We start from the raw sequence: 21,679 nt of genomic DNA on the forward strand, positions 1-21,679 counted from the left end.
GCAATGAGGTCTGTCTGGAGCCTTCTCAAGCTGAACATCCCCAGCTCTCTCAGCCTTTCTTCATAGAAGCAGTGCTACAGCCCTAAGGAATGATTTGGTTCTAATTAGCAAATCTGGTTGTCTACAAATTAATTATATTTCTGGTAACAGAGGAGTTATGAAATAGCAAATTGGGATCTGCAAATGTATTTGGTGTCTGCCAAATACATGTTGGAGAAGTGGGCAGAGGTGTTCACCTCTGCTATGTTAATGCCAGCAAAAGTTTGTAGATGAATGAATAATTTATGCCTGTGCTAAACGAACATGTAGACAGTTAGCAGAAGACACTGTTTTGTTAGGTGCTGCTTCACTAGTTGGGATGCCAGGAAGAAGAGCTGAATACATTGTTGGCAGAAAAGCCAGGCAAACTAGCTGTGCCAAAAAAAAGTCCGTCAGTAAGAAAAAAGTGGGAATTCAACTTGGCGGCATATTTGCTTATGTGGTCTGGGGGGAAAATGAAAAACACACATTTTGCCAGAAAAAAAAAAAAAGTGGAAAGTCAATTCAAAGAAAATGCAGAATTATCCAAAAAATAAAAAATAAAAAAGGAAATCTATGCTGATGTAAAGACAGCATGGTTTGAATCTAAGCAAACCATAGGCTACCCTAGGCTAGCTTTAAAAAGTCAAGTTCTCTCATTTGAATAAAATTAAAAGAAGGCTTAAGTGAACCAGTCTTTGTATGGTAACAGTTGAAACTATTTTTGTCTCTTTCTTCAGATTTTCATAATAGAATTTTCTCTTGAATAGTTGTACTCTTATAATACAGGCTTTTTTAATTAAAGAAAAATTATCTCGTTTTATGAAACAAAGTGAAGTTTCATTAACTTGTGATTAGAAATATCTAGCCTATCAATGCATTTATTCATGAGAAATCTCAAACTTTGTATGTATTCCTTCTTACACTACTTGTCCGGATATTTAGTCATCCACAGTAGCCAAGGTTTCTGTGAGCTCCCCATCCCCTCTCTCAAATACAGCATTAATCTGCTACCCTGGGCAGCGTGAGATAGAAATATTCAGTAGTAAGTCTGCCCTGGTAACCATGGGTAAAGGAGGCTTAGCAGAAGGCAGTGGGGAGTTATAGGACCGGTGGGGTGGGGTGGTGGTATGCTTTGCCCACCCCAAGGAAGCGAGGAGGTGACCGTACCCCCAGGAGCCGAGCAGAATTAGCTAGCCACGGGGCTGAGGAATGAAAGGCTGCTGGGATGAGCGGCTGTACAGTCACCGATATCCATGGCATCTCAACTAAATCTATTTCTGTCTGTGGAAGTGGCAGCACTGTCCATCGGTTACAGCAGACATTGTGTGCAGTTGGATGCTGGTTTGGGTACAGAGGTAAGCTCAGTTTTATCTAACCTCGCTAATTGGTGAAAACTCATTCCCCGGAGATGAAACTGAAAGAGAAAACAATATTCCCTGGCTTGCCAAGATTTTTATCACGTGTACCACAAGTACTTCTAAAGTTTGTTTTTTCAAGTCAACTCAGAGCACTTGCAGCCAGGCCCCTCCACCCTTTCTCAGGATGGCTGGTGGCCTTGCCCCTGCCTGGGGGAAGGAGAGCTGTCTGGCATGTCTTCTCCTGACATCAGGTCTCTGAGCTGGAGGATCAGAAAGGGGAAGTGGTGCAGTCCTGCTCGTGGCAGCGAAAGCCATTCTAAAAAATAAACAGCAATTTTATTCATATTAAACGTTGGAAAACATTTTTCAAGTTTCTCAAGTGCATTTTTCTTTAAAGAAAGATTGTTCAGAACAGAGACCTTCCTATTCTCCACTTTACCTTATGTTCCACACTTTATCTTTGCAAAATGTATTTATGGTACACGTTGTTGACTTGCCTCAAGCGTCCATACAGTAGTGTGACTTGCTACCCAGATCAGTACTGCCAGGGAGGGAGCTTGCTCTCAGAGGGGACAAGATGCCTCTGGAGCCTTTTGGCAGCCTGACAAGGCAGAAAGGCAGATGTGGAGAAGAGCTAATGTGCAGGCATTTGTGCATTGCCTCTGCTTGTGGGGATCTGTTGTTTCCCCAGAACAATTGTGTACGTGGCAACTTTACATAAGATTCCTCTCATAAATAGCCCTGTGAATACTCCCAAAAACATAGCAGGGTCCAGTCCTCCAAGTTGTCCTCATTGTTTCCCATGGGCTCCCGGGGGACCTTGTGCAAGATGCAGGGTTGGCGTTGGTGGTCCCTGAATGCTGACAGTGTTACACCACCGCCTCTCGCTCTCCACATTTCTGGTCTTGTGAGCAAAAGGCATCAAGAGGTGAGAGGTGGGTAGGTAAGCAGTCCCACCATCAAAGCAAGTGGTTAACTAATGCTTTGCGGGGAGAAGTGGGGTTGTAGGAAGCATTTGAAGAATTGGAAGAGATGGGAAGGGATTTTTCACTTTCTGTTTCCAGGAAATGAAAAATCATTGGGAGAAAAAAATAAATATATATATATATATATTCAGTAAACCATTTGTAAGAGCACATCACTTTGTTTTACAGGGTAATTTCTGTTTTGTACTAACCTTTACATCAGATAGCTGGAGGACAGCAGCTTGAATCAAAGGAGCTGGCTCTGCGGGGTGCTTTTGCTGTTCCAAGACACTGTTGCTAAGAGTCCCTGAAACTTTCTGAAGGATACTCCTTTGATCTCTTGTGTAGGCTGTTGTATTGTCTCCTTCACCAGCAGAGCACTGTGCCTGACAGCAGTGTGGGTGATGAGAGGGCTGACTTTTCCATTTTTCTCTTTTCTTCTCATCATTCTCTAGTTGCTTTTGCTGCTGCTTTTTATCAAATACTCGATTTAGCTTAAGGTGAAGAACGATTTTGGGGAGAAATGATAATGAGGCTTTCCTGGGAATTTATTAGATCAAGGTGTTGTTTGTTTGTTTGTTTGTTTAAAAAAAAAAAAAAAAAAAGCATATTTCAGCTGCTGACAAATATGTGGAAGAAGGGAAGTTGAAAACCTGCAGAAATGTGAAGTGTCTGTGCAGCCTTTTAAGAGCTGTACAAAAGCTTTCAGAAATGTATCTCTTCAAAAACAGACGTGAATTGAGAAAGAGTTGAAAGGAATACTTTTGGTGACTAAAACCAGTTTAAACCTCAGCTCAGCTTTTAGCGTAGCGGTGATTGGAGGTAAAGTGGTATAGCCACTTGGCCTTTAAGCAGAAAAGACATGGCAGTGCCAGCTGAAAGAGGTCCCTGGGGAGTGAGGAGTTTCACAGTGGCGCAGAAGAAAATGCTCAAAGTGACTCTGGTCCTGGCAGCTGCTAGGTGCATGTGTGAGCATGGATGGGTATCTCCATGGGGGCAGTATTTGGGCACAGTAGGCAACCGGAGCCAGGGAGAAATGACCACGCTCTCTGGTGACAGTTTCCTAGTCATTGCAATGATCACATTAACAAAACTAAAAACTGAAGAGTGTAGCTGAAGGACATTTGGTGTGGCCTGCTTCACCTGGGGAGGGATGTAGAAGACCCCTGGTAGAAGACAGGATCACAGGTTGGATGAGGTTGGATGGGACCATCTGGTCCAACCCCCTGCCGAGCAGGGTCACCTAGCACATGCTGCACAGGGTGGCATCCAGGTGGGTTTTGAATATCTCCAGAGGAGGAGACTCCACAGCCTCCCCAGGCAACCTGTGCCAAGTGCTCTGCCACCCTCCCAGTAAAGAAGTGCTCCCTCATATTCAGATGGAGAGACGGGACAGTGGAGGAAAAGAAAAGGGTTTCTGTTGCCTTTTTGAGCTGGTGGAGCCCGCATAAGAGTGAAGGGGCAATCACATCTGGTGCAGAGGGGCCAGCTGGGGACAAAGACCTGCATTTTGGTTAGCTAGATCAGCTCTGCCATCTCGTGGAGCTTCTCCCTGAAGTACCCACTGCTCGCTCTGCAGTCTGCCATTGGTGTTCACATAGCGTTGACCAGCGTGCTGTAGTCTCCAGAGGGCAATCATCTGCTTGGGAAATCTCCCGTGCAGTTTGGCTCAATCCCCCCTGCCTGGCAGCAGTTCTTGGAGGGGCTCGATACCAGAACAGCACTGGCTGGGATGCACTTGGCTTCAGCTGTGCTGGCAGTGCTGGTCTGGGAAGCGATGCCCAGCGCCTGCACACCTCACAGCCATCTCCTGCCAAAGTTGTTAGGCGTGATGCACCACCAAGCACCAAGTTCCTCCAGAGTCTGAATAAAGCAGGTCTCCTTGCTGCTGTGTGGCTCTCATTATCCAAATATTTGATTGCAATTGAAGAAAACCCATAAATATCAACTGATGATGTAAAAATGTTTTTAACTAGGGTTAAAAAATATTTATGGCATAGTTTATTTTCTGTAAAAATACATACATAACCTGTGCTGCTAAATAACATTCAGTAAGATGTTACCTTTGCATTTGAAAACCTTAACTCCAACTATACCTTGATTTTTCAGTTTCTCAGGAGCAAGGTATGTCTTTCTGCAGCCTTGGAAAATAGAAAACCATGCATTTCCTTCTTTCCTTTCATATTTACACTTGCAAGGCATTTTCTGAACTGTGTTGTTTACATTTTCTTCCCAGTTGCTCTGTGGTACCCGCTGCTCCCTAGCCAGGGGTCAGAGGAAGAGGCAAATTATTTTATTTTTTATTTCCATGTGGTTGTATTTAGTTTGTGTGATGCAATGCTGTCCTAAGGATGTAATGGTCAGCTTGACCTCCTTACAAACACTGAGCAAGTATGTGAGAAAACCTTCAAAAAGCCGTGAGAGGATTCTGGGGTCTCTCAGCAGAGAAGAAAAATTTTTCTTGGCCGCCCATGGTGAGGACTAGACTGGGCCATTGACTGCCACGGAGTATTAAGAGCAGCCTTGTAAGCAGGAGAGGTCACCATTGACTGGGCTTACTCGCTGGTTTTCCACATCAGGTTATTTCATTTCCTTTCATGGGTATATTTCTCCTTGAAAGGTATTTATTTAGTTCCCTGCTTCCTCTGTAGTCCTCATGACACAGCTTCACTTCACATCTGCTGCCTGTGGACATGAATAAGGACCATGCACCATGACCCGGCTGTAAGCAGGGTCTCCTGGCTCTGTCACAGAAGCCACAATATTCAACCAGGGCAGGACATGGAAAGACTGTCTTATTCTGCATGGTGATTGTGAGAAAAGGAAACAAATATGGAATGTTTTGAAGCTCAGGTTTTCTTTTAACTTTGGTGTTCCATCTTCTGGCCAAATAAATGATTTTTTTTTTCTACCAGTACTGTTAGGATTTTACACTGGGGGAAAAAAAAAGTCTCAAATCTAAGACTGGGTCTTTTGGTATATGATATAATATCTGCAATGAATTAAAGTCATTAACTTAAGTAAATTGTTTTATGTTTTACAGGAAGTGCTTTAACATTTGGTATTTTTATGACAGCACTAAAATTCCAGAAGAAATTTTGTATCCATAAATTTTTTTTAGCACATGCAGGCTTCCTCTTATAGCATATATGAACATGCTACAGCAAATAAAACAGTTCTATTATTAACTTAAAAAAAAATTAATAGCACGTCTTTGATACACCTCTGATAGATCAGTAGGCTGACTTGTTCACAGATTAGTGTATTAGGGCACATCATTATTTTTATATGAAAGACAGTTTTACCAAAGGAAATAGACATTGCTGTTACCAAAATGCCATTCCAGCCAAAATTGTAACAATAATAGAAAAACTCTTTTTAAAAGAAATCATTTGTTGTTACTGACAGCCCCAGGGCCGCTGTGGGGAGGGGACCATTGCTGGTTCCAGGCAGCCCGCTGCCTCCCTGCAGAGAGAAGCCCAGCAGGACATGAACAGTGTAGATCACATCTGAGAGCTGAGGAATAAAGAAGGATCCCTCTTTCTTTATTGTGGAGAGGTCTGATCGAAGTAGGTTGCCCAAAGCCCTGTCCAATCTGGCCTTGAACACCTTCAGGGATGGGACATCCACAGCTTCTCTAGGCAGCCTGTGCCAGTGCCTCACCCTCAGAGTGAAGAATTTCTTCTGTATATCCAATCTAAATCCACCTTTTTCCAGCTGAAAACTGGAAAAAAACTGCCACTTGACCTGCCACTACTGTCTGTGGTAAAAAGTCTTTCTCCATCTTTCTTATAAGCCTCCTTTATATATTGAAAGGTGACAATAAAGTCTTTGAGAAGAAAAACAAAAAAAAAAAATTGGGAGCGTAGGAAGAGCAAATTAGCAAATTACCCGTGCCACCCTACTGTGCCACCAGTGATGTTCTCAGTGATGTTCATAGCAGTGAGAGCAAAGGGTGTTTATTAGGTTAAGCTCTGAGCCTTGAATTTCAAAATTTATGTCTTGAACATAAATCGTACAGTATATATCTTCTCAGTATGCTTGTGGGGAGCAGGGGAGATGGGTTGGTTGTATGCCAGTTTGCAATTTTTATGCTGTTTTCTTTGATAGTTCCTCACCATGTAATTTACTTTGCTGTCCAGTATCTCCTGACTCACTAATAAAACCTGATTTACAGAAGCATAAGATGAGAGGAAGGGGAAAATACTTTAAACAGGGTTTTGGACCCAAAATGAAACTAGTTAGGGCTTATGTTCTGTGAAGAGCTTTTCTGCACTGAGTTCTCAGATGCTGATGCTGCAGCCAGGGCCTTATACCCCACACGTCCCTAGGGTTGCCCAAGGCACTTGTTGGTATAGTGGATGCTCTACACAGCCCCCATGCTGTTGAGCAACTCTGGCTCTTAGAGGGTGTGGTGCCCACAGAAATGTTCTCTGTCCCATCTCATTTACTTTATAAAGTATGGATGGTGTTTACCTAGACTTTAATAAAGCTTTTGTCACTGCTTCCCACAGCATTCTTCTGGAGAAACCGGCTGATTATGGCTTGGACAGGTATACCCTTTGCTAGGTAAAAAGCTGGCTCTGTGGCTGCGCCCAAAGAAGAGCATTGGTTGATAGCTGGCTGAATATGAGCCGGCAGTGTGTTTAGGTGGCCAAGAAAGCCAATAGCATCCTGGCTTGTATCAGAAACAGCATGGCCAGCAGGACTAGGGAAGTGATTGTCCCTCTGTACACAGCTCTGGTGAGGCTGCACCTCGAGTACTGTGTTCGGTCTGGGGCCATTGAGATCCTGGAGCCTGCCCAGAGAAGGGCTATGAAGCTGGTGCAGGGCCTGGAGCACAAGTCCTGTGAGGAGCGGCTGAGGGAGCTGGGGGTGTTTGGTCTGGGGAAGAGGAGGCTCAGGGGAGACCTCATTGCTCTCTGCAGCTACCTGAAAGGAAGGTGCGGGGAGCTGGGGGGTCAGCCTCTTCTCTCAAATAACCAGTGACAGGACTAGAGGGAATGGTTTCAAGTCATGCCAGGGGAGGTTCAGGTTGTATATTAGGAAAAATTTCTTCACTGTAGTGGTTGTGAGGCATTGGGACAGGCTGCCCAGGGAAGTGGTTGAGTCAGCATCCTTGGAGGTATTTAGAAGACGTGTAGATGTGGTGCTTAGGGACATGGTTTAGTGGTAGACTTGGCAGTGCTAGATTAACAGTTGGACTTCATGATCTTAGAGGTCTTTGCCAACCCGAATGAGTCTATGATTCTATGGTTAGTCACTGGTTTCCTGTCCATGTGTACCAAGGCTATTGCATTATAAAAGCACATGTTGAAGAACGATGGGAGAGGAGTTTTGCAAAGATACGATTCTTTCATCTTTGCATATGTTGTCTTACTCTTTCTTTAAGTCCTTCTGGAATCAGTGAGTATGCCTGCAGAATAAGGGTCTACTAGGCGCTAGATAAGGGTGGTGGAATTCAATCCGATTTACAGGAGTGTTAGTGAGCTGAGTAAAACTAGAAATGGGGTGCAGTTCCTCAGGGTTCAGTAGCTATGCCTAGTCTTTTGAGAAATGAAAGATAGTCCATAATTAGATGGCTGATGAATCAGGAAAATGATAAATACTTTCTAATAAGCTCTTCTCTCAGTGAGGGTTTACACAATAGGCTCAATTCTGAACATCTCAGGAATGTAATCAATGGTGATGTATGTTTTTATATCAGGAGCAAGCTGTGTGAATTACAAGTTCATTCCAGTCATTGTATGAAGCAGAATAATATAAATAAATAAAATAATCATTGTCTAAATTTGATTTATTCTGGCCCGTTCTTGTTTCCCCTTGGGTGTATTCAGAAGAAAGAAAAGTCTGAAAATAATATCCTAACTATTTTAAATATATAAATCATTGTAAAAGTCTATCCATATGTCATGCTTTGAATCATGCATTAATCTCAAAATAAAAATTGTGGTTTTTGCAGAAAGACATTATAGAACAAATTTATTTTTTTTCTTTTGCAACTTTCTAATAAAATGTAGCAAGTATTAAAATGACTGGTAGATTCTTTCTAAGGTATTTGGTATAGCCTCAGCACAATTCTTTGATTCTGAGGTGTCCGTGTAAAGTGTGAGATAAATAAAACAATTGTTAATGAAGAAAGGAAAACACAGTAATCAACCTCATTTTCTTTTCTCTCACCCACAGGACATTAATGTATGTATCCTTGAAAATTACCCCGAATGTTCCAATCCCAGGTTATTTTATATCATACCATATTTCTGTGGACAGCATCCAAGATGCAGGTAAATAAATATAAAAGGTATCTCAATTTGTTCACTAGTAGCCATTGACAGCATTTTGTCAGAAACTGGTAATTTGAGATAACATTTATTTCAAGTACAAGAGAAAAGTGTTAAGTACAGTGTAATTCTGTATGTGGCAACTGCATGTGTATATTTTGGAATAAGAGGGGTAGGAATTTTTTTTTCTGAGTTGGCAGAGTGACCTTATGTGCTTGTTAACCATTTTACCTGTACTGTAATTTTTTAATACACATTTTAGTTTTGCTCAGATGCTTATACCAGGCCTGTATCTTAGGAACCCTAGGTTTCTGTTTCTACGTAAGAAATAGTGAACATGCTTAAAATTATGTAAAGTGGAGCCTTCTACTACTGTAATTGAATTAGCTCATTTTTAATGTGTCTATTTTTGCCATTCTCATGTTGCTGTATTATTGATGAGGCATAATAAACTTTCATGCAATGTGTGAATAATTTTAAATACCTTCTTGTTTTCAAATATTTTTATATTTTGGGTCACAACACATTCTTAAGTAGGCTTGTTCAACTTCAAGGTATTATATATTTATTTATTATTATCACGTTTCCATAATGGAATAGCTGTGAATATTTTCAAAAATTTCTTACAAAAGCCATACTTTCTTGTAGCTGTAATAACAAGTAAAAATGCATTCATATTTTTGTCTTTTTGTCTCTGTATCTATTTGCTGTAAATTTCTACTTTATTTCTTGGCATAAAGGAAGATAGTATTGAGAAACAAAACAGATTCATGTCTTCATTAAACATTTTTTTCTTTATATATTTTGGCTTCATTTGCAAATATTTATGGTCACATATTTGACTTGCATATATGAATAATGCCATTAACAAGAGTGGCACACATAAATACTTTCACAATATGTCTCTATGAGGTTCCTGAACATTAAAATACTGGTTTTTAGCTTGTTCTAGATCTGTCTCCTATCATGCATTGGCTACAGATCTGAGAAGAATCATGTCTTTAAACTCGTTTTCAAGATGAAGTTCAGCATTACAGCCTCTTCGGCTGAGTGTGAGGAGTCCTAAGACCTGCTTTCTCTAAGATATCATGGCCTAGCTAGGAAAGCTTAATGCTGTCTCCAGCAGAAGAGCAGGAAATGATATTAAGAAAGATCCTAAATCCGGATGGGAATTGGCTAGGACAGACCACCTATCTTCATGATGTCACACAGCTGAAATACAGGATGGTTGTCTCTTCAGACCCATGGCAAGAGAAAAACACACACTGCTTTTGGTCATGTGGTGGATATATGTCCAGCCACATGTAGCACCACATACACATTTTCTGTTGCAGGAACTGATATGAGCTTGTCTTAGGACATAGCCTGTTGGTATGATGGAGATGCGGTAGTTTCCTGCTAGTTTCTGTCAGTGAGGGAAAAGATAGAGTAACCCCCAAATGATCTTTGAAGCCAATATCTGTCAGCGAAAACAAATGTGAATCCTGTATCAGATCTGCAGGGCAGTCATGGGGTACTGGCAGAGAAAGGGAAGCTCCTGGAGACCTTGGCAGACTTTGTCCTTAACCCAAGGACAAGGCAGGAAACAGGCCAGTTGCCCCCTCTGTGGCATTCACTGGATAACAAAAGGCAATGTTTGCATGCAGCAGTTCTCCTGGTGTTGTTCAGAGTTATTGCCAGAGTTGTCCCCTCAGAGCCATTCATCACCCGGAAAAATAATTCCTCTAGCAAGATGGGTTCTGCTTCTGAGCAGAAATGTGTAAATTCACACGTGTGAGCTTTTAGACATCTCTGTGGAAGTTATCTATGGAACTGGGTACTTCCATACAGTTTTTAACCTCATTTTAATGTGATCATGTTTTTACATGTTAAATCAAGTCTAGATGTTGTGTGGAAAATCTCAGTAAGGCACACTAGTTTTTTGTCTTGTTCTGTTTTTTAATCTTCTCTTGGAGGAACAGCATTCAGCACTGAATATTTTTCCCCCTGCAGTTGTCTTCTTGGCTTGAATTTCTGAAGTAAACACATATTTAAACAGTCATTCCTTTTTCTTTTCTTTTTTGTTTTTTTTTTTTAATTCCATTCCTCTCCCTCTGTTAATTTCATACAGGGAACCTGGTGAATGGGCCCTTGAAAGAGCAAAGCTGAACGTTAATGAAAATTTTCTGCTTGTGGGTATTCTGGAGGAGTTGGAAGATGTGCTGCTTTTATTAGAAAGATTCTTACCTCATTATTTCAAGGATGTGCTTAGCATCTACAAAAACCCAGGTAACTTTTTCCATTATACAGCTATTTTCACAGAAATTTTGGCAAAATTTAAATAACTACGGAAAGGTAGACTATTTATGTCTTATTTAGTCAATGAAGAGATTTTCTTCCTTTTAGGGAGCAAATTTGGTTGATGGAGAAAGGTATGTATTCTGCTTTTATTCTTAATATCTTTGTGTGGTTTTCATTCCCAGGCAAGCACTTGGTGCTCCAGTAATCTTGCCACATGCTGGAAAGCTTCCCAATTATCACTAGAGTGACTTTTTCTTCTTTTCATTCTGGCATAGTGAGCTCTCAAATAATGTTGCCAATTCTCAGAATGCTGTCAGCAATATCTACCTAAGGAAATCTGGAAGAAATTGGTTGGGGAGCTGGACCGCGAGGATTCTTAATTACCAGGCTATTTGTTTTCCCTTAATCGTGTGTGAGAGTTGCTAAGATTTTAATCAATTATGTTGAAATAACTGTTCACTTAAACAGAGATTAAGTGAGTACAAATAAAAGTACAAATTTACAGCACGCTGAATAGAAAGCATGGCTAGAAAAAAAGACTCAGGTGGCCTTCAGCAGATAAATGATAACAGAGATAAATGAGAACCTCTTAATTTGCACTGTGGCATCAACCTGAAAGGTTTCTTTCATTGTGTTCAGTCCATCCCTCCCAATGCTTATTTTCTGTTAACTTCTTTAGAAGATGGTTTTGTGTCCTATGCTTAAATCGAGGAATAAGATGTTCCTGTTTTTGCAGAACTGATCTGCTTACGTTTGACTGGGTAATTAACATGGTATGAACTAAGGAGGGGTAAAACTTCCCTTCTTTCCTGGTGACTCGGTTGCATTCATGTCAATTAGAAATGCCTACAGCCACTGAGAAGTGTGTTTTGTACCAATTCATATATCAAAAACACATTAATCAAATGTTGAATTTTGTTTGTAGTGCACTAAGCTTATCACTGGCTTTTGATTGAGAGCAGCTGTAACAGTAATCAGTCACCTTGAAAAAATTATGGGTTTCAGTGGGTGACTGTCTACCAGTCCCTATTTCTAGGACAGATGTCTGGAAGTTTTGTATTAAGCCATGATACAGATATTACAGGGAAAGTTCTCTTTTCTTTGTAAATTAAAAAATAAATAAATAAAATAAAAAGAAATTTTTAGCATGAGGAAGTCTTCTTAAAGTTTGCCCAGTTCTGTCTCCGAAGTTTTTCCATAGGAATGCTAGACTGGAAGGAGATTGGGGATCACTAGAAGGACACTCTGTAATCAGCAGATTTTTCAGTGGGAATCTGTAGGGTTTCCTCAGCTGTTCTATGCAGCATAGATTTTCACTTCTTTTCCAATATGGGAAGCTAATAAACAGCACACGGGATCTTGATTTTTCATCAGAGTGCCCTTGAAATCATCAGAAGTGAAATAAATAATCTCCCAGAATCATTAAGTGCTGGATAATCTCTTCTTTGTGTATATCCCATTATATATGGGAGGTTTGACCCACGTTTCGGGATAGTGATTTCCTCTTCTCTGGGATTTCGTGCATAAGACCTGTCTTGTCATTTCTTTGCTTCAATATTCCCTATGTGGATTAAAGTTTGTTTTATTCTTTTCATTCACTGATTAACAAGGAGTAATAGAAAGGAAACCGTTTCCCTTTGTTAACCCTTCTCTGCTCTTTTCATACATGCAAGGGTGTATTAGGTGATTTATTTTTTTTTAAGTCACAAAAGACTTAACAGAATCAGTCAGAAAAAAAATCCAAGTGCTTTGAAAGAAATCCTATGTAATTCTTTTCAGTGCACCTTAGACCTGATCTGCAACACCCTCTGCTGTTGCATCATGAAGTGCTGGGAGGCAGAGATGCTATTCTCCTGCCCAGCTGTGTGGTACCCCACAGAGCAGCAAATACCTCAAGCCAAACACAACCTTTTGTTGTGACTAACGCTTGCAGATAATTCTATAAAATGTACAGTTTTGTGTGCTAGCCTGCTGCTCCACCTGAGATACTATAATGGCAGTCTGTCTTCTCTTCATGTAAAAAAGGTAAAGCTTTACCAGAACTTACTTTTTATCAATTTAACATATTCAGATGAGAAAAATACGGTGGAAGGACCTGAGGACCTGTATGGGGGGGGGGGGAAAGGGGGCAAGGGGATTTATTCCCAGGCTAATGAGTCTGCACCAGAGCTCACTGCAACAAGCAGATCTGGATTAGATACATTTCAAAAACTGAATTTATAGAGCTGCTTAGCAGCAGAAATTGGTTGAAGGAAGGCAATCTCCATCCTTTAGTGGATTACATGGATTAGAAAGTAAAGTAACAACTTGGTGGCTGTTCTCCCACCAACATTGGAAACTAAGCAAAATTAGGAGCACCTGCCTCCCACTGTAGGTAGTAAACTGCTGGTTGTATTCATGTCCATAAAACACTTATGCTCCACAAGGTGACCTTTGGACATGCCCATACCTGCACTTCTTGATCTGCTGGAGGATGCTTTGGGCATCTTGAAAAGCATCTAAGATACAGCTGTGGAAGTTCTGGGTTAAACCCTTTCTTCTCAAAGTTTGGGCCATCCTTCTCATTACAGGTGCTCTAGGTGGAAACCAGCTTGCTACAGCTCTAATCTGAGCAAATTTGTTATTATCAGGAACCTTCAGGGTAGGGTGATAATAGCACATATCAGTAAATATGGAAACTTTCTTTTCCTCATCTCTGCTTTTTTAACTACACAAGTCTTATTCAAGTGTTTTTTTTCTTTTCTCTGTCTGCAGTAGAATTTCTCATCTGAGACAGCGGTCAATAATTTTTAATAAACACTCTTGCTCAGTGTTCTTCTCCTAGCAAGAAAACAAAGCCTGGAGCCTTTTTACCATCAAAAAATACTTTGCTATTATTGCTCTGAAGCAGAATAGCAATAAAATTGCGGCTTTGTTGATCAGATAGTAGGACATTTACATCAGAGAAAACATAAACTGAAGTGCGGCTGTCTATCTATGTAGTGACAGAGATAACTGTGCAATGTAATGTGACTTAAGGGCATTTGTTGGTGACGCAAGATTTATTTCATCGTGTCTTACATAAGCTGACAGGAGGAGACTGATGGAAGGTAACTTTTAAAGAAATTTCAATGTCAGAGAATGTTAGAAGAATAATTGTCCTCACTGCATTGATAACAATGGTTCCTTGAGCTAATCCATATGCCAAATATTTTGACTTGTGTATTTTATAACAGTGTGCAACAAAATGTGACAGCTCTTTGTTGTGCTAAAGCTTTCATTGGAACTATTAATCTTGTAGCATTCTTTGCAGCTCTGTTTCATTTGTTTTGTTTTGTTTTTTCCCTTTTCTACTCTCTCCTTGAAGTTAAGTATCATGTTAATATCGATATCAAATCAAGCATTGCAAACGGACTCCTCTTTTTTAAGTGCCTGTCTTGTCCAAAAGTAAGAAACAGAATCACAGAATGGCCAAGGTCGGAAGGAGCCCCTGTGAAGGTCAGCTAGTCCAAGCCCCTGCCAAGCAGGATCACCAGAGCATACTTCCCACCTTGATGGCCACAACTGCTTTTGACAAGAGATCAAAAGTAGGGAGAGGATAGTGCAAAATATACATGGATATAATTAAAAAAGAAAAAGAAAAAAAAAAAAAGTATTACTTTTTTTACTGGATTTCTGTTCTGTGCTAAGCAGTAGAAGCTGCTTGCTGTTCTGTCTTTCCTTCATTTTTTCCCCATCATTGGAGCAGATAGGGTCCAATTGCAGAGCCTTGGATAAGTTTTACTGCAGAATTTGAAAGTATTTCTTTGCAATGTGAAAGGCCCAAAATAGTTACAGAATAACTTCACATGCAAAATCTCTCCTCACTCTCAGGAGCACAACTGAAGGAAAAATAATTGGTCAGTCCTGTTCATTTTTGCTGGTTATAGCTCTTTTCCATGGTCTGGCTGGTGGCCAGAAAGTGGAGAATGCTTACACAGTTTATTTTTAAATGGGCACGGGTGGGTTTTGTATCTTTGGTGTTTTAAAGGGGCAGAAAATGCACACAAAGCACAGCAGAGCATTTTTTTTGCCATTTCAACTTCTCTGACATGGGGTAAAAGTTAACAGCATCTAATGTAAAAGAATAGGCAATAAAAAGGGTTTTTAACCACCTCAGAAATAAGCCTTATCCTCTCACCTTTCTGTAGGAGTTCAGAAATTTTCTTTGGCGCTAGAAGCCCTATAAAAACACTTCTTCCCCGTACCAGAACTTCGTTCTTGAACATTACACTTTGCTATGAAGGACATACAGATCTTACTGGAAAACAAAAAGACCAACTTAGACTTTTCAGTTATTTTTATTGACTGTAATTACTGATGCTGTCAGCTGGAACAAAATATATTGTTCAGGTAAAGTGTAAAATGATTTTTCTTGAAAATGCAATTCTTAGAGACAATCACATTTGCAGAGAATGGTTTTAAACGTAGTAATACTGTCCTAGGTAATATAAAAATTCTGATTTTTTAAAATCGTTTTGTATTCATGAATGCTGATGATAGAGTTTTGTTTTTGTTTATGAACTTCTCATTCTTTTTAAACTCAGTAAGGAGTGCACTGCTGCCATTTGTCTTTATTGAAAGGCTGAGGTCCTGTGACACAGATATAAACCCTTCTTTGGTAGAGTTAGGAAAAAGATGAGATAAACTTCATTGAAGGTGTGACGTGCCTTCAGATGGTTCTTGTGCTGGAAGTGGAAAAGAGCATTTTTTCCACTCTGTCAAAATAAAACTCTTTGCAAGTGGAGAAGGCTGAGAGAGGCTTTTCTTTCCTTATCCCCCATTCATGACATCGCTTCTTTAGCAGTGCTCCCCCAGAAAAGAAAGACATTTCTGATACCTTTAGTAGTAAGTTCTCCTGGCAGCCTTTCTGGCATCCTATTCTTAGAGTGCTCCAGCACCCAGGACATGGATGCTCTGCATTTGGAAATGTTCAGAAAATCAGTTCAAATGAACTGATTGTCATTGCTAGAAAAGCTGCTGTGATATGGAGAAATCAAAGGGAGGGCAGGAAGGATCCCACTGTGTTTTCCATCCAAGAACTGAGAGGAAAGCCTTTGCAGATGTGACCTCTAAGAGCAAAAACTCTGAATAAGAAAGGTTGAAAGAAGTTTGATGGAAGGAGGTGGTGATTTTTGTGCAGTGTTAAACAGTGATTGTCTTGTACTCTGCCTTTGTTCAATACAAAATGAAAATTAATAATAAAAAAAGGTCAGGTGATCTGTACCTCCTAATATTCTACCTACTTCTCAAGAGCCATCCTTTCTGGAGAGGGCAGAGCTAGCACTGATAGGTGGAAAGAGGATACATTGGCCCATCTCTTGTGCCCAAATACATCTCTCTCTCTCCTACAAGCATCTTTACTCTTGATGTGAGAAGAAAACCAGCTTGGATGAGATTAAATCTAGATTCTCAGATTTTTTGCATCACTTCTTTGCATCTCTTACTTTCTTAAAACAGAATATGGGAAAACTTTGCAGACATTCAAATACTTAAAAACTTTGGAGACTCCAAATATGCTGTATATTCTTTTGCCTCACACTCTAAACCAGCTTTGTGCTTTCCCTAAATAATACTCTGAAAAGGAATCACTACATATGAAAGTTTTCTACAGAAGAGGAAAATCATAAACTGTGCATGGAGGTAGTACATGAAGTTGGACATGGGAAGTAGCTAGCTGTATATCGCTTTGATGGCGTGTTTCCATCCATTATGTGGAGCAAAATGATTGTATGTGTGACTTAAAAAGTTTTGTCCAGAAGGTGGTGTAATCTCCCTGCTTTTTCCGGACTTTCAGGGAAGTTGAACACTGTGCCAATGGTAACAGCACATGCGAAGTTACATTCGGCCTGGGTGGCGTTTTCTGCTTTATCACCCAACATCCTGTTCTGAAAAAGAAAATAGAAGCAGGAATGTGGACAAGCCATTCATTTCTTGTCCCTCTGATGTCTGAACTTTCAAAATTATCTAGAAGAATGCTTTAAAATAATCTGTACACTAAAACAGGCAGTTTATGCTCTAGGAAAAGTGTTTAATTATGTTGTTGTTTATTGTATTGTAAAACAAATTCCCTGTTCTTTGTGTGCAAGAAAGATGGGGAGGGGAAGCCACAGCACATGTCCCAGGGGGATATTTGTTCCCCTTTTTGTCGATAGCATCTAGGACAGTTTACACAAAAAATCTGCTCTTTGGTTTGTTCTATAAAGCTGAGGATAGTGTAAAAAGCTGTAGATATATTATTTAGCTCTTTAGCCATGAAAATAAGGTTTAGAGAGCAGGGACAAAATCAGACTGCCTGATCTGGGGTACCTTGAATTTAGTGGATGCACCAATCAGTGATAAGCACAATCAGTGGAAATATTCTTCCTTTTTCCAATTCCATAAAAGGAAAATATGTTGTTTTCTGACTTTCAGAGGATTCAAATCCCACTGTGAATAAACCAAGCTGTTTTAAGAATAGGAACTCTTGGAAGCATTTGAGTACTTCTAGACTTTCTCATGACTATTTTTCAGGAGAGCCTCTAGATCTTTTGAAGATTCACCTCAGAAACTAAACTTCTCTGTGGCACGTTCTGCAGAAACAACTGGCATCTCATAACAGCTGCAGGTTTTTATTCTGCTCTGGAAGGTGAGGCCAGCCCAGAGTATGTGTGTGATACATGGGAGACATAACTGTGTCACCAAAAGATTTTTCCAAGATAGTTTAAATCTCATTGTTAAAATACCAGCAACACTGAAGTTGTGGCAAGAGTTTGGAAAGGCTTTCCAAGCCCACAGGGAGCTTGTATGCATCCAGGATCAAGCCTGCTGTACTTACTGTTCCCTGCTAACATGTACTTTTTAGGTTGGAGTTAGTCCATATGTGCATGGTTATGCAGCAGAACATTTGTTTATAAATGGTCCAAAATGAATGGTGCCTTTTGAGCTGAAAAGTGAGATAGCTAAGAGCTTGACATGGTTACGGCTCTCATCCAGGGTAAATCTGCTCCTTGAGCTTAGGGTGTAGAAAAGTGCAATTTGTGGGTCCATCTGCCAAAATTATTGCTGTGGTTCTTTGTCCTGAAGTGAAGATGTAATGGAAGGTGAAGTCCCTGTTTCCTTGGGTCATCCTTTGCAGAAAGCTAGGTCAAATGTTCCTCTTCTACTAAAGCTTCTAAACACGTGAGCTCATTAGCTGTGACAATTTACAAGGTATTGCAGAGATAGGCTAAGTATGACATAGAATTACTCAGTCTTTCATTTCTCTGTGGTATAATACATGCTAGCTGGATTAATATTGCTGGCTTGGGCACTAAGCTCAGTTCTCATAGAAAAGGATTTCTGTAAGAGACTGAATCCAGTTTCTTGGCATGCCTGCCATAATTGTTCTCTCTGGTTGGCGTGGTGTTTCCTTGACACACAGCTCCCGTTGGGTGCTGGTTTCACCTGCTTATATAGGTGGTTCTTTGTGAACCTTTGCAGAGACCAAGCCCATACATCTCTGGCTGGTGTTCAGAACTGCAGGCTGTGCTCTGCAGTCACCTATCTTTTTCTTATTCCTCTCTGCCACCTTTTTCTGGCCATCAGTTGGCAAAGTCTTTGCCTGAAGCCATTTTATTGTTTTGCATGCTCTTGTCTGTACCTCTCCACCATGAACAGAGTTTCCCCTCTCTAAACTTTCTGCGTAGTGCATTTGTATCTGTAGGTTTACGAAGGCCAAGACTACCTGCAGCTTCATCTTCTAGTGCAATTCCAAAAGACTTTAGTCTTCAGATTCTGCATTTCGTCTCTCTTCTTCATGATGCATGCATTCTTTCAATTTCCTTTCATCAGATCTATTGATGGGCTGTCCAGTTTTGGACTAAACCCACACAGATGTAATTTCATACTTTCTTGGAGTAAAAACAAAATGTATTTGTGGTCTAAACCCCAAGGGGCGAGTCAGCCAAACCCTTGCATCCCACATGTCTAGAATTCATGTGTATTCTCTTGTGTCAGGAGATCATTTTGAAGCGTTGATGCTGGTATCTTTCAAGAAACTATAATGTTTATCTAATAAGTGTATCAGTCACTAAAGATGTTATGGATTTGTAACAGTGCTCCTGCTATTCATCCAAGGTTGATTCTCTGATGCATCTTTTCAATGTTTCCTGTTCCTAGTATTAAAAAAAAAAATGAAAAAACCTTGGGGAAGCAGCGTTGTTAAAGCTCTGGCACACAGGGAAAGCTGCGTTCAGGTACAGCGTTAATATCTCATAAATAATCCGGGGTCACTGATGACAGGATGCCACAATATTTTTAATGGCAGACGATTCAAGCTTGCATTGACAGTTCATTCCTCCTTGAATAACTTACCAAATAAAATCATAATGCTATTTTAATCACTAACGTTCCAGCTAAACCTCAGTTACTGTGTATGCTTTTAAAACAGCATTTGAATAAAAATTATAGTAGTAACACTATGCAAATTGCTTTTTCAGCAACTTTGACCTCTCTTTAGGCATCGTAAGGCATAGCGGACAAGGCGGATGGCTGCTAAATTCCAATTAATAGGCATGCTTCTGCTCTCAGCTACAGTTCCAGTACATTTACACAGGTCTTCGTTTCACCTGCATGGAAACAACTGAATTGTACAAAGTGGCTGAGGCTGGAATATGAGGAACTTCTGTTACTAATAGGTCCATAACAACTCAGCATTTGGTTTGATCATGACTCTGTGCCACATTACATTTTCAGGGTTAGCATTTGGGTAGAAATGTCTTTAACTGAAGATACAGCATATCTGACATAACAGCTACAGTATGGAGCAGATCAGAGCTGACTATTCACTTTGCTTTCAGGAACATAATCATGTTTTCCATGTTCAAAGAAGTGGTTGTATTTTAACCTCAGACTAATCATAAGTTGTGCTTATTACAGCAGCAATAGAATAGGTTACATGTTCAACTGATGATTCTGATCCTGGAGACACATTGCAAGAGCAATGTGAGTACCATCAGAAAGTATCTTTGATGGCTCTGAAATGTTTTGAAAAATATTAGAGGTAAGGTAACTATAGAAAAAAAAACAGCATAATTAAACAGATTTTACCTGTAATTTTTGTACAGTCAAGATGAGTAGCCATTCTTAAGGAATTACTTGGGATTTCACATTTCAATAGCAATTGAAAATCAATTTTTTATAGTGATGAAAATTAGTTGCTATAATAATTAAAATGCTGTAGTAACAAAAATAAGGAAAAGATGAAAGACCATAAATTCTAACAAGGTAAATATGAAATTATAGCAAGGCATTTTCTTGCATGCAGCTAGAAAATTAGGCATTAAAGCTAATACCAAAAGTTATTTTCAACCTGAACTGACTGGTCTGCCAGAGAGCTGGGAGGAGGGAGACAGTGGGTAGCTGGGAGAGGTGGCAGGCAGGCAGGCACTCTCAAGCAGAAGAAAGCCATCATAGAAAAGGTCACTGTACTTACCTTGCCTACAGGTAAAACATGAAGGCTCCATGTTGGGCCTATTCTTAGTAATGACGGGTATGAGGAGGTATCAGAGACTGAAGGGTCAGTAGAAAGGGGTTTTATTAAAAATCAGTAATATTAAGGGGCAAGTGCCAGGTGATCTTCAAACTGTCAGTTGTTACCCTTTCCCTACCTACAAGTGCCAAATACAGTCTGGGGTCTCTGAGTCCCTGGATGATAGTGGTTCTTCTCTTGAGACTGAAGCATCCCAAGAGTGTACCTGTAAATAGGTAGGTTACTCCCAGAGTGGAATCATCTGGTCATCCAAAGACCTCTAAGTCACCGTAAGACTACTATGATTACTCTTACAAAAAAGAAGAAACAAAAAGTAAGAATTAGTGAATAAATTTCAGCAAAGTGTAAGGGTTGGCCCTTGGTTACAAAGTTAAAAGAATTAAAAACAAGGAAATGTATTAGCAGTGTAGCTCTCAGCTGCTACACCGGAACCCTTTTGGTATGTCTGCCACTGTCACTCCTGAGGGGAAAATGTGCTCACTCGAGCAGAGCTTCACACCATTCGTCTGCTGCTTCTTCAGAGCCCCTCTGCTGAAGGTCCCCTTTACCTGCCCTGGGGTAGGAGGCTGTTGCAGTGCTGCTGAGCTGACCCCTTGCTCTTCCAAGAGCAAGTCTTCCTTGGAGTTTATGCTCCCCACTTCCTTTCCCAGTTGGAATTTTCCAGCCTTTTTGACCTGTCCCTCTTGAAAGCTTGCTTTCCCAGAAGCTGTAGCAAGAGAAGAGGTTTTTACTAAATATGGCTAGGAAGATTCCTTTTTTCTTCTTTTACTTTGTTCTTGGAGTTGAATCACACGTTTACAAATGTAGTAGCAACAAGCATGTTCCCCTCCACTGCTCTCTGGCTCATCTTCCCTCTCTCAACCCTTTCTTCTGCATTGCAATCCTATTGTATTCCTTAACTAGCGTGTTATTTCCAGTTGGGCTGCTTTTTCTATCCCCAACATTTGCACAACGGTTACTGCACTTTAAAAATGCCGTATTATGAGTTGTACGTATCTTTTTGGACTAACTCCGAATAACTTTTCGGTTATTCACACATGCCATCTATGATACAGGTAACAGATTTGTTGCTAGGGCAACAAATTTTTTCCTCAGTTTTCTTTCCTCCTTGGCAGTGTCAAGATGCTGCTGTCATAGCCACTACTCACAAAGGATGTTTCTGAAACTGTAATTGCCAGCTCTGCTGTGTGTCCTATCAATCCGCAGCTACACTGGAAGAACAGAAGGTAGTTAACATGACTCCAA

At 40.3% G+C, this 21,679-nt stretch overlaps 1 protein-coding gene across 3 annotated transcripts in view; it reads left to right on the forward strand.

Annotated features, from left to right (window-relative positions):
- Window positions 1-21,679, forward strand: part of UST (uronyl 2-sulfotransferase) — a 167,022-nt gene that overhangs the window by 115,225 nt on the left and 30,118 nt on the right. For all 3 annotated transcript variants that reach the window (XM_068677053.1, XM_068677054.1, XM_068677055.1), the window contains exons 6-7: window positions 8,531-8,628; window positions 10,736-10,893. In XM_068677053.1, coding sequence (XP_068533154.1) covers window positions 8,531-8,628; window positions 10,736-10,893 — 256 coding nt within the window. The remainder of the gene's footprint in view (window positions 1-8,530; window positions 8,629-10,735; window positions 10,894-21,679) is intronic.

This window comes from Anas acuta, chromosome 3 (assembly GCF_963932015.1).
Source record: "Anas acuta chromosome 3, bAnaAcu1.1, whole genome shotgun sequence".
NCBI lineage: Eukaryota > Metazoa > Chordata > Aves > Anseriformes > Anatidae > Anas > Anas acuta.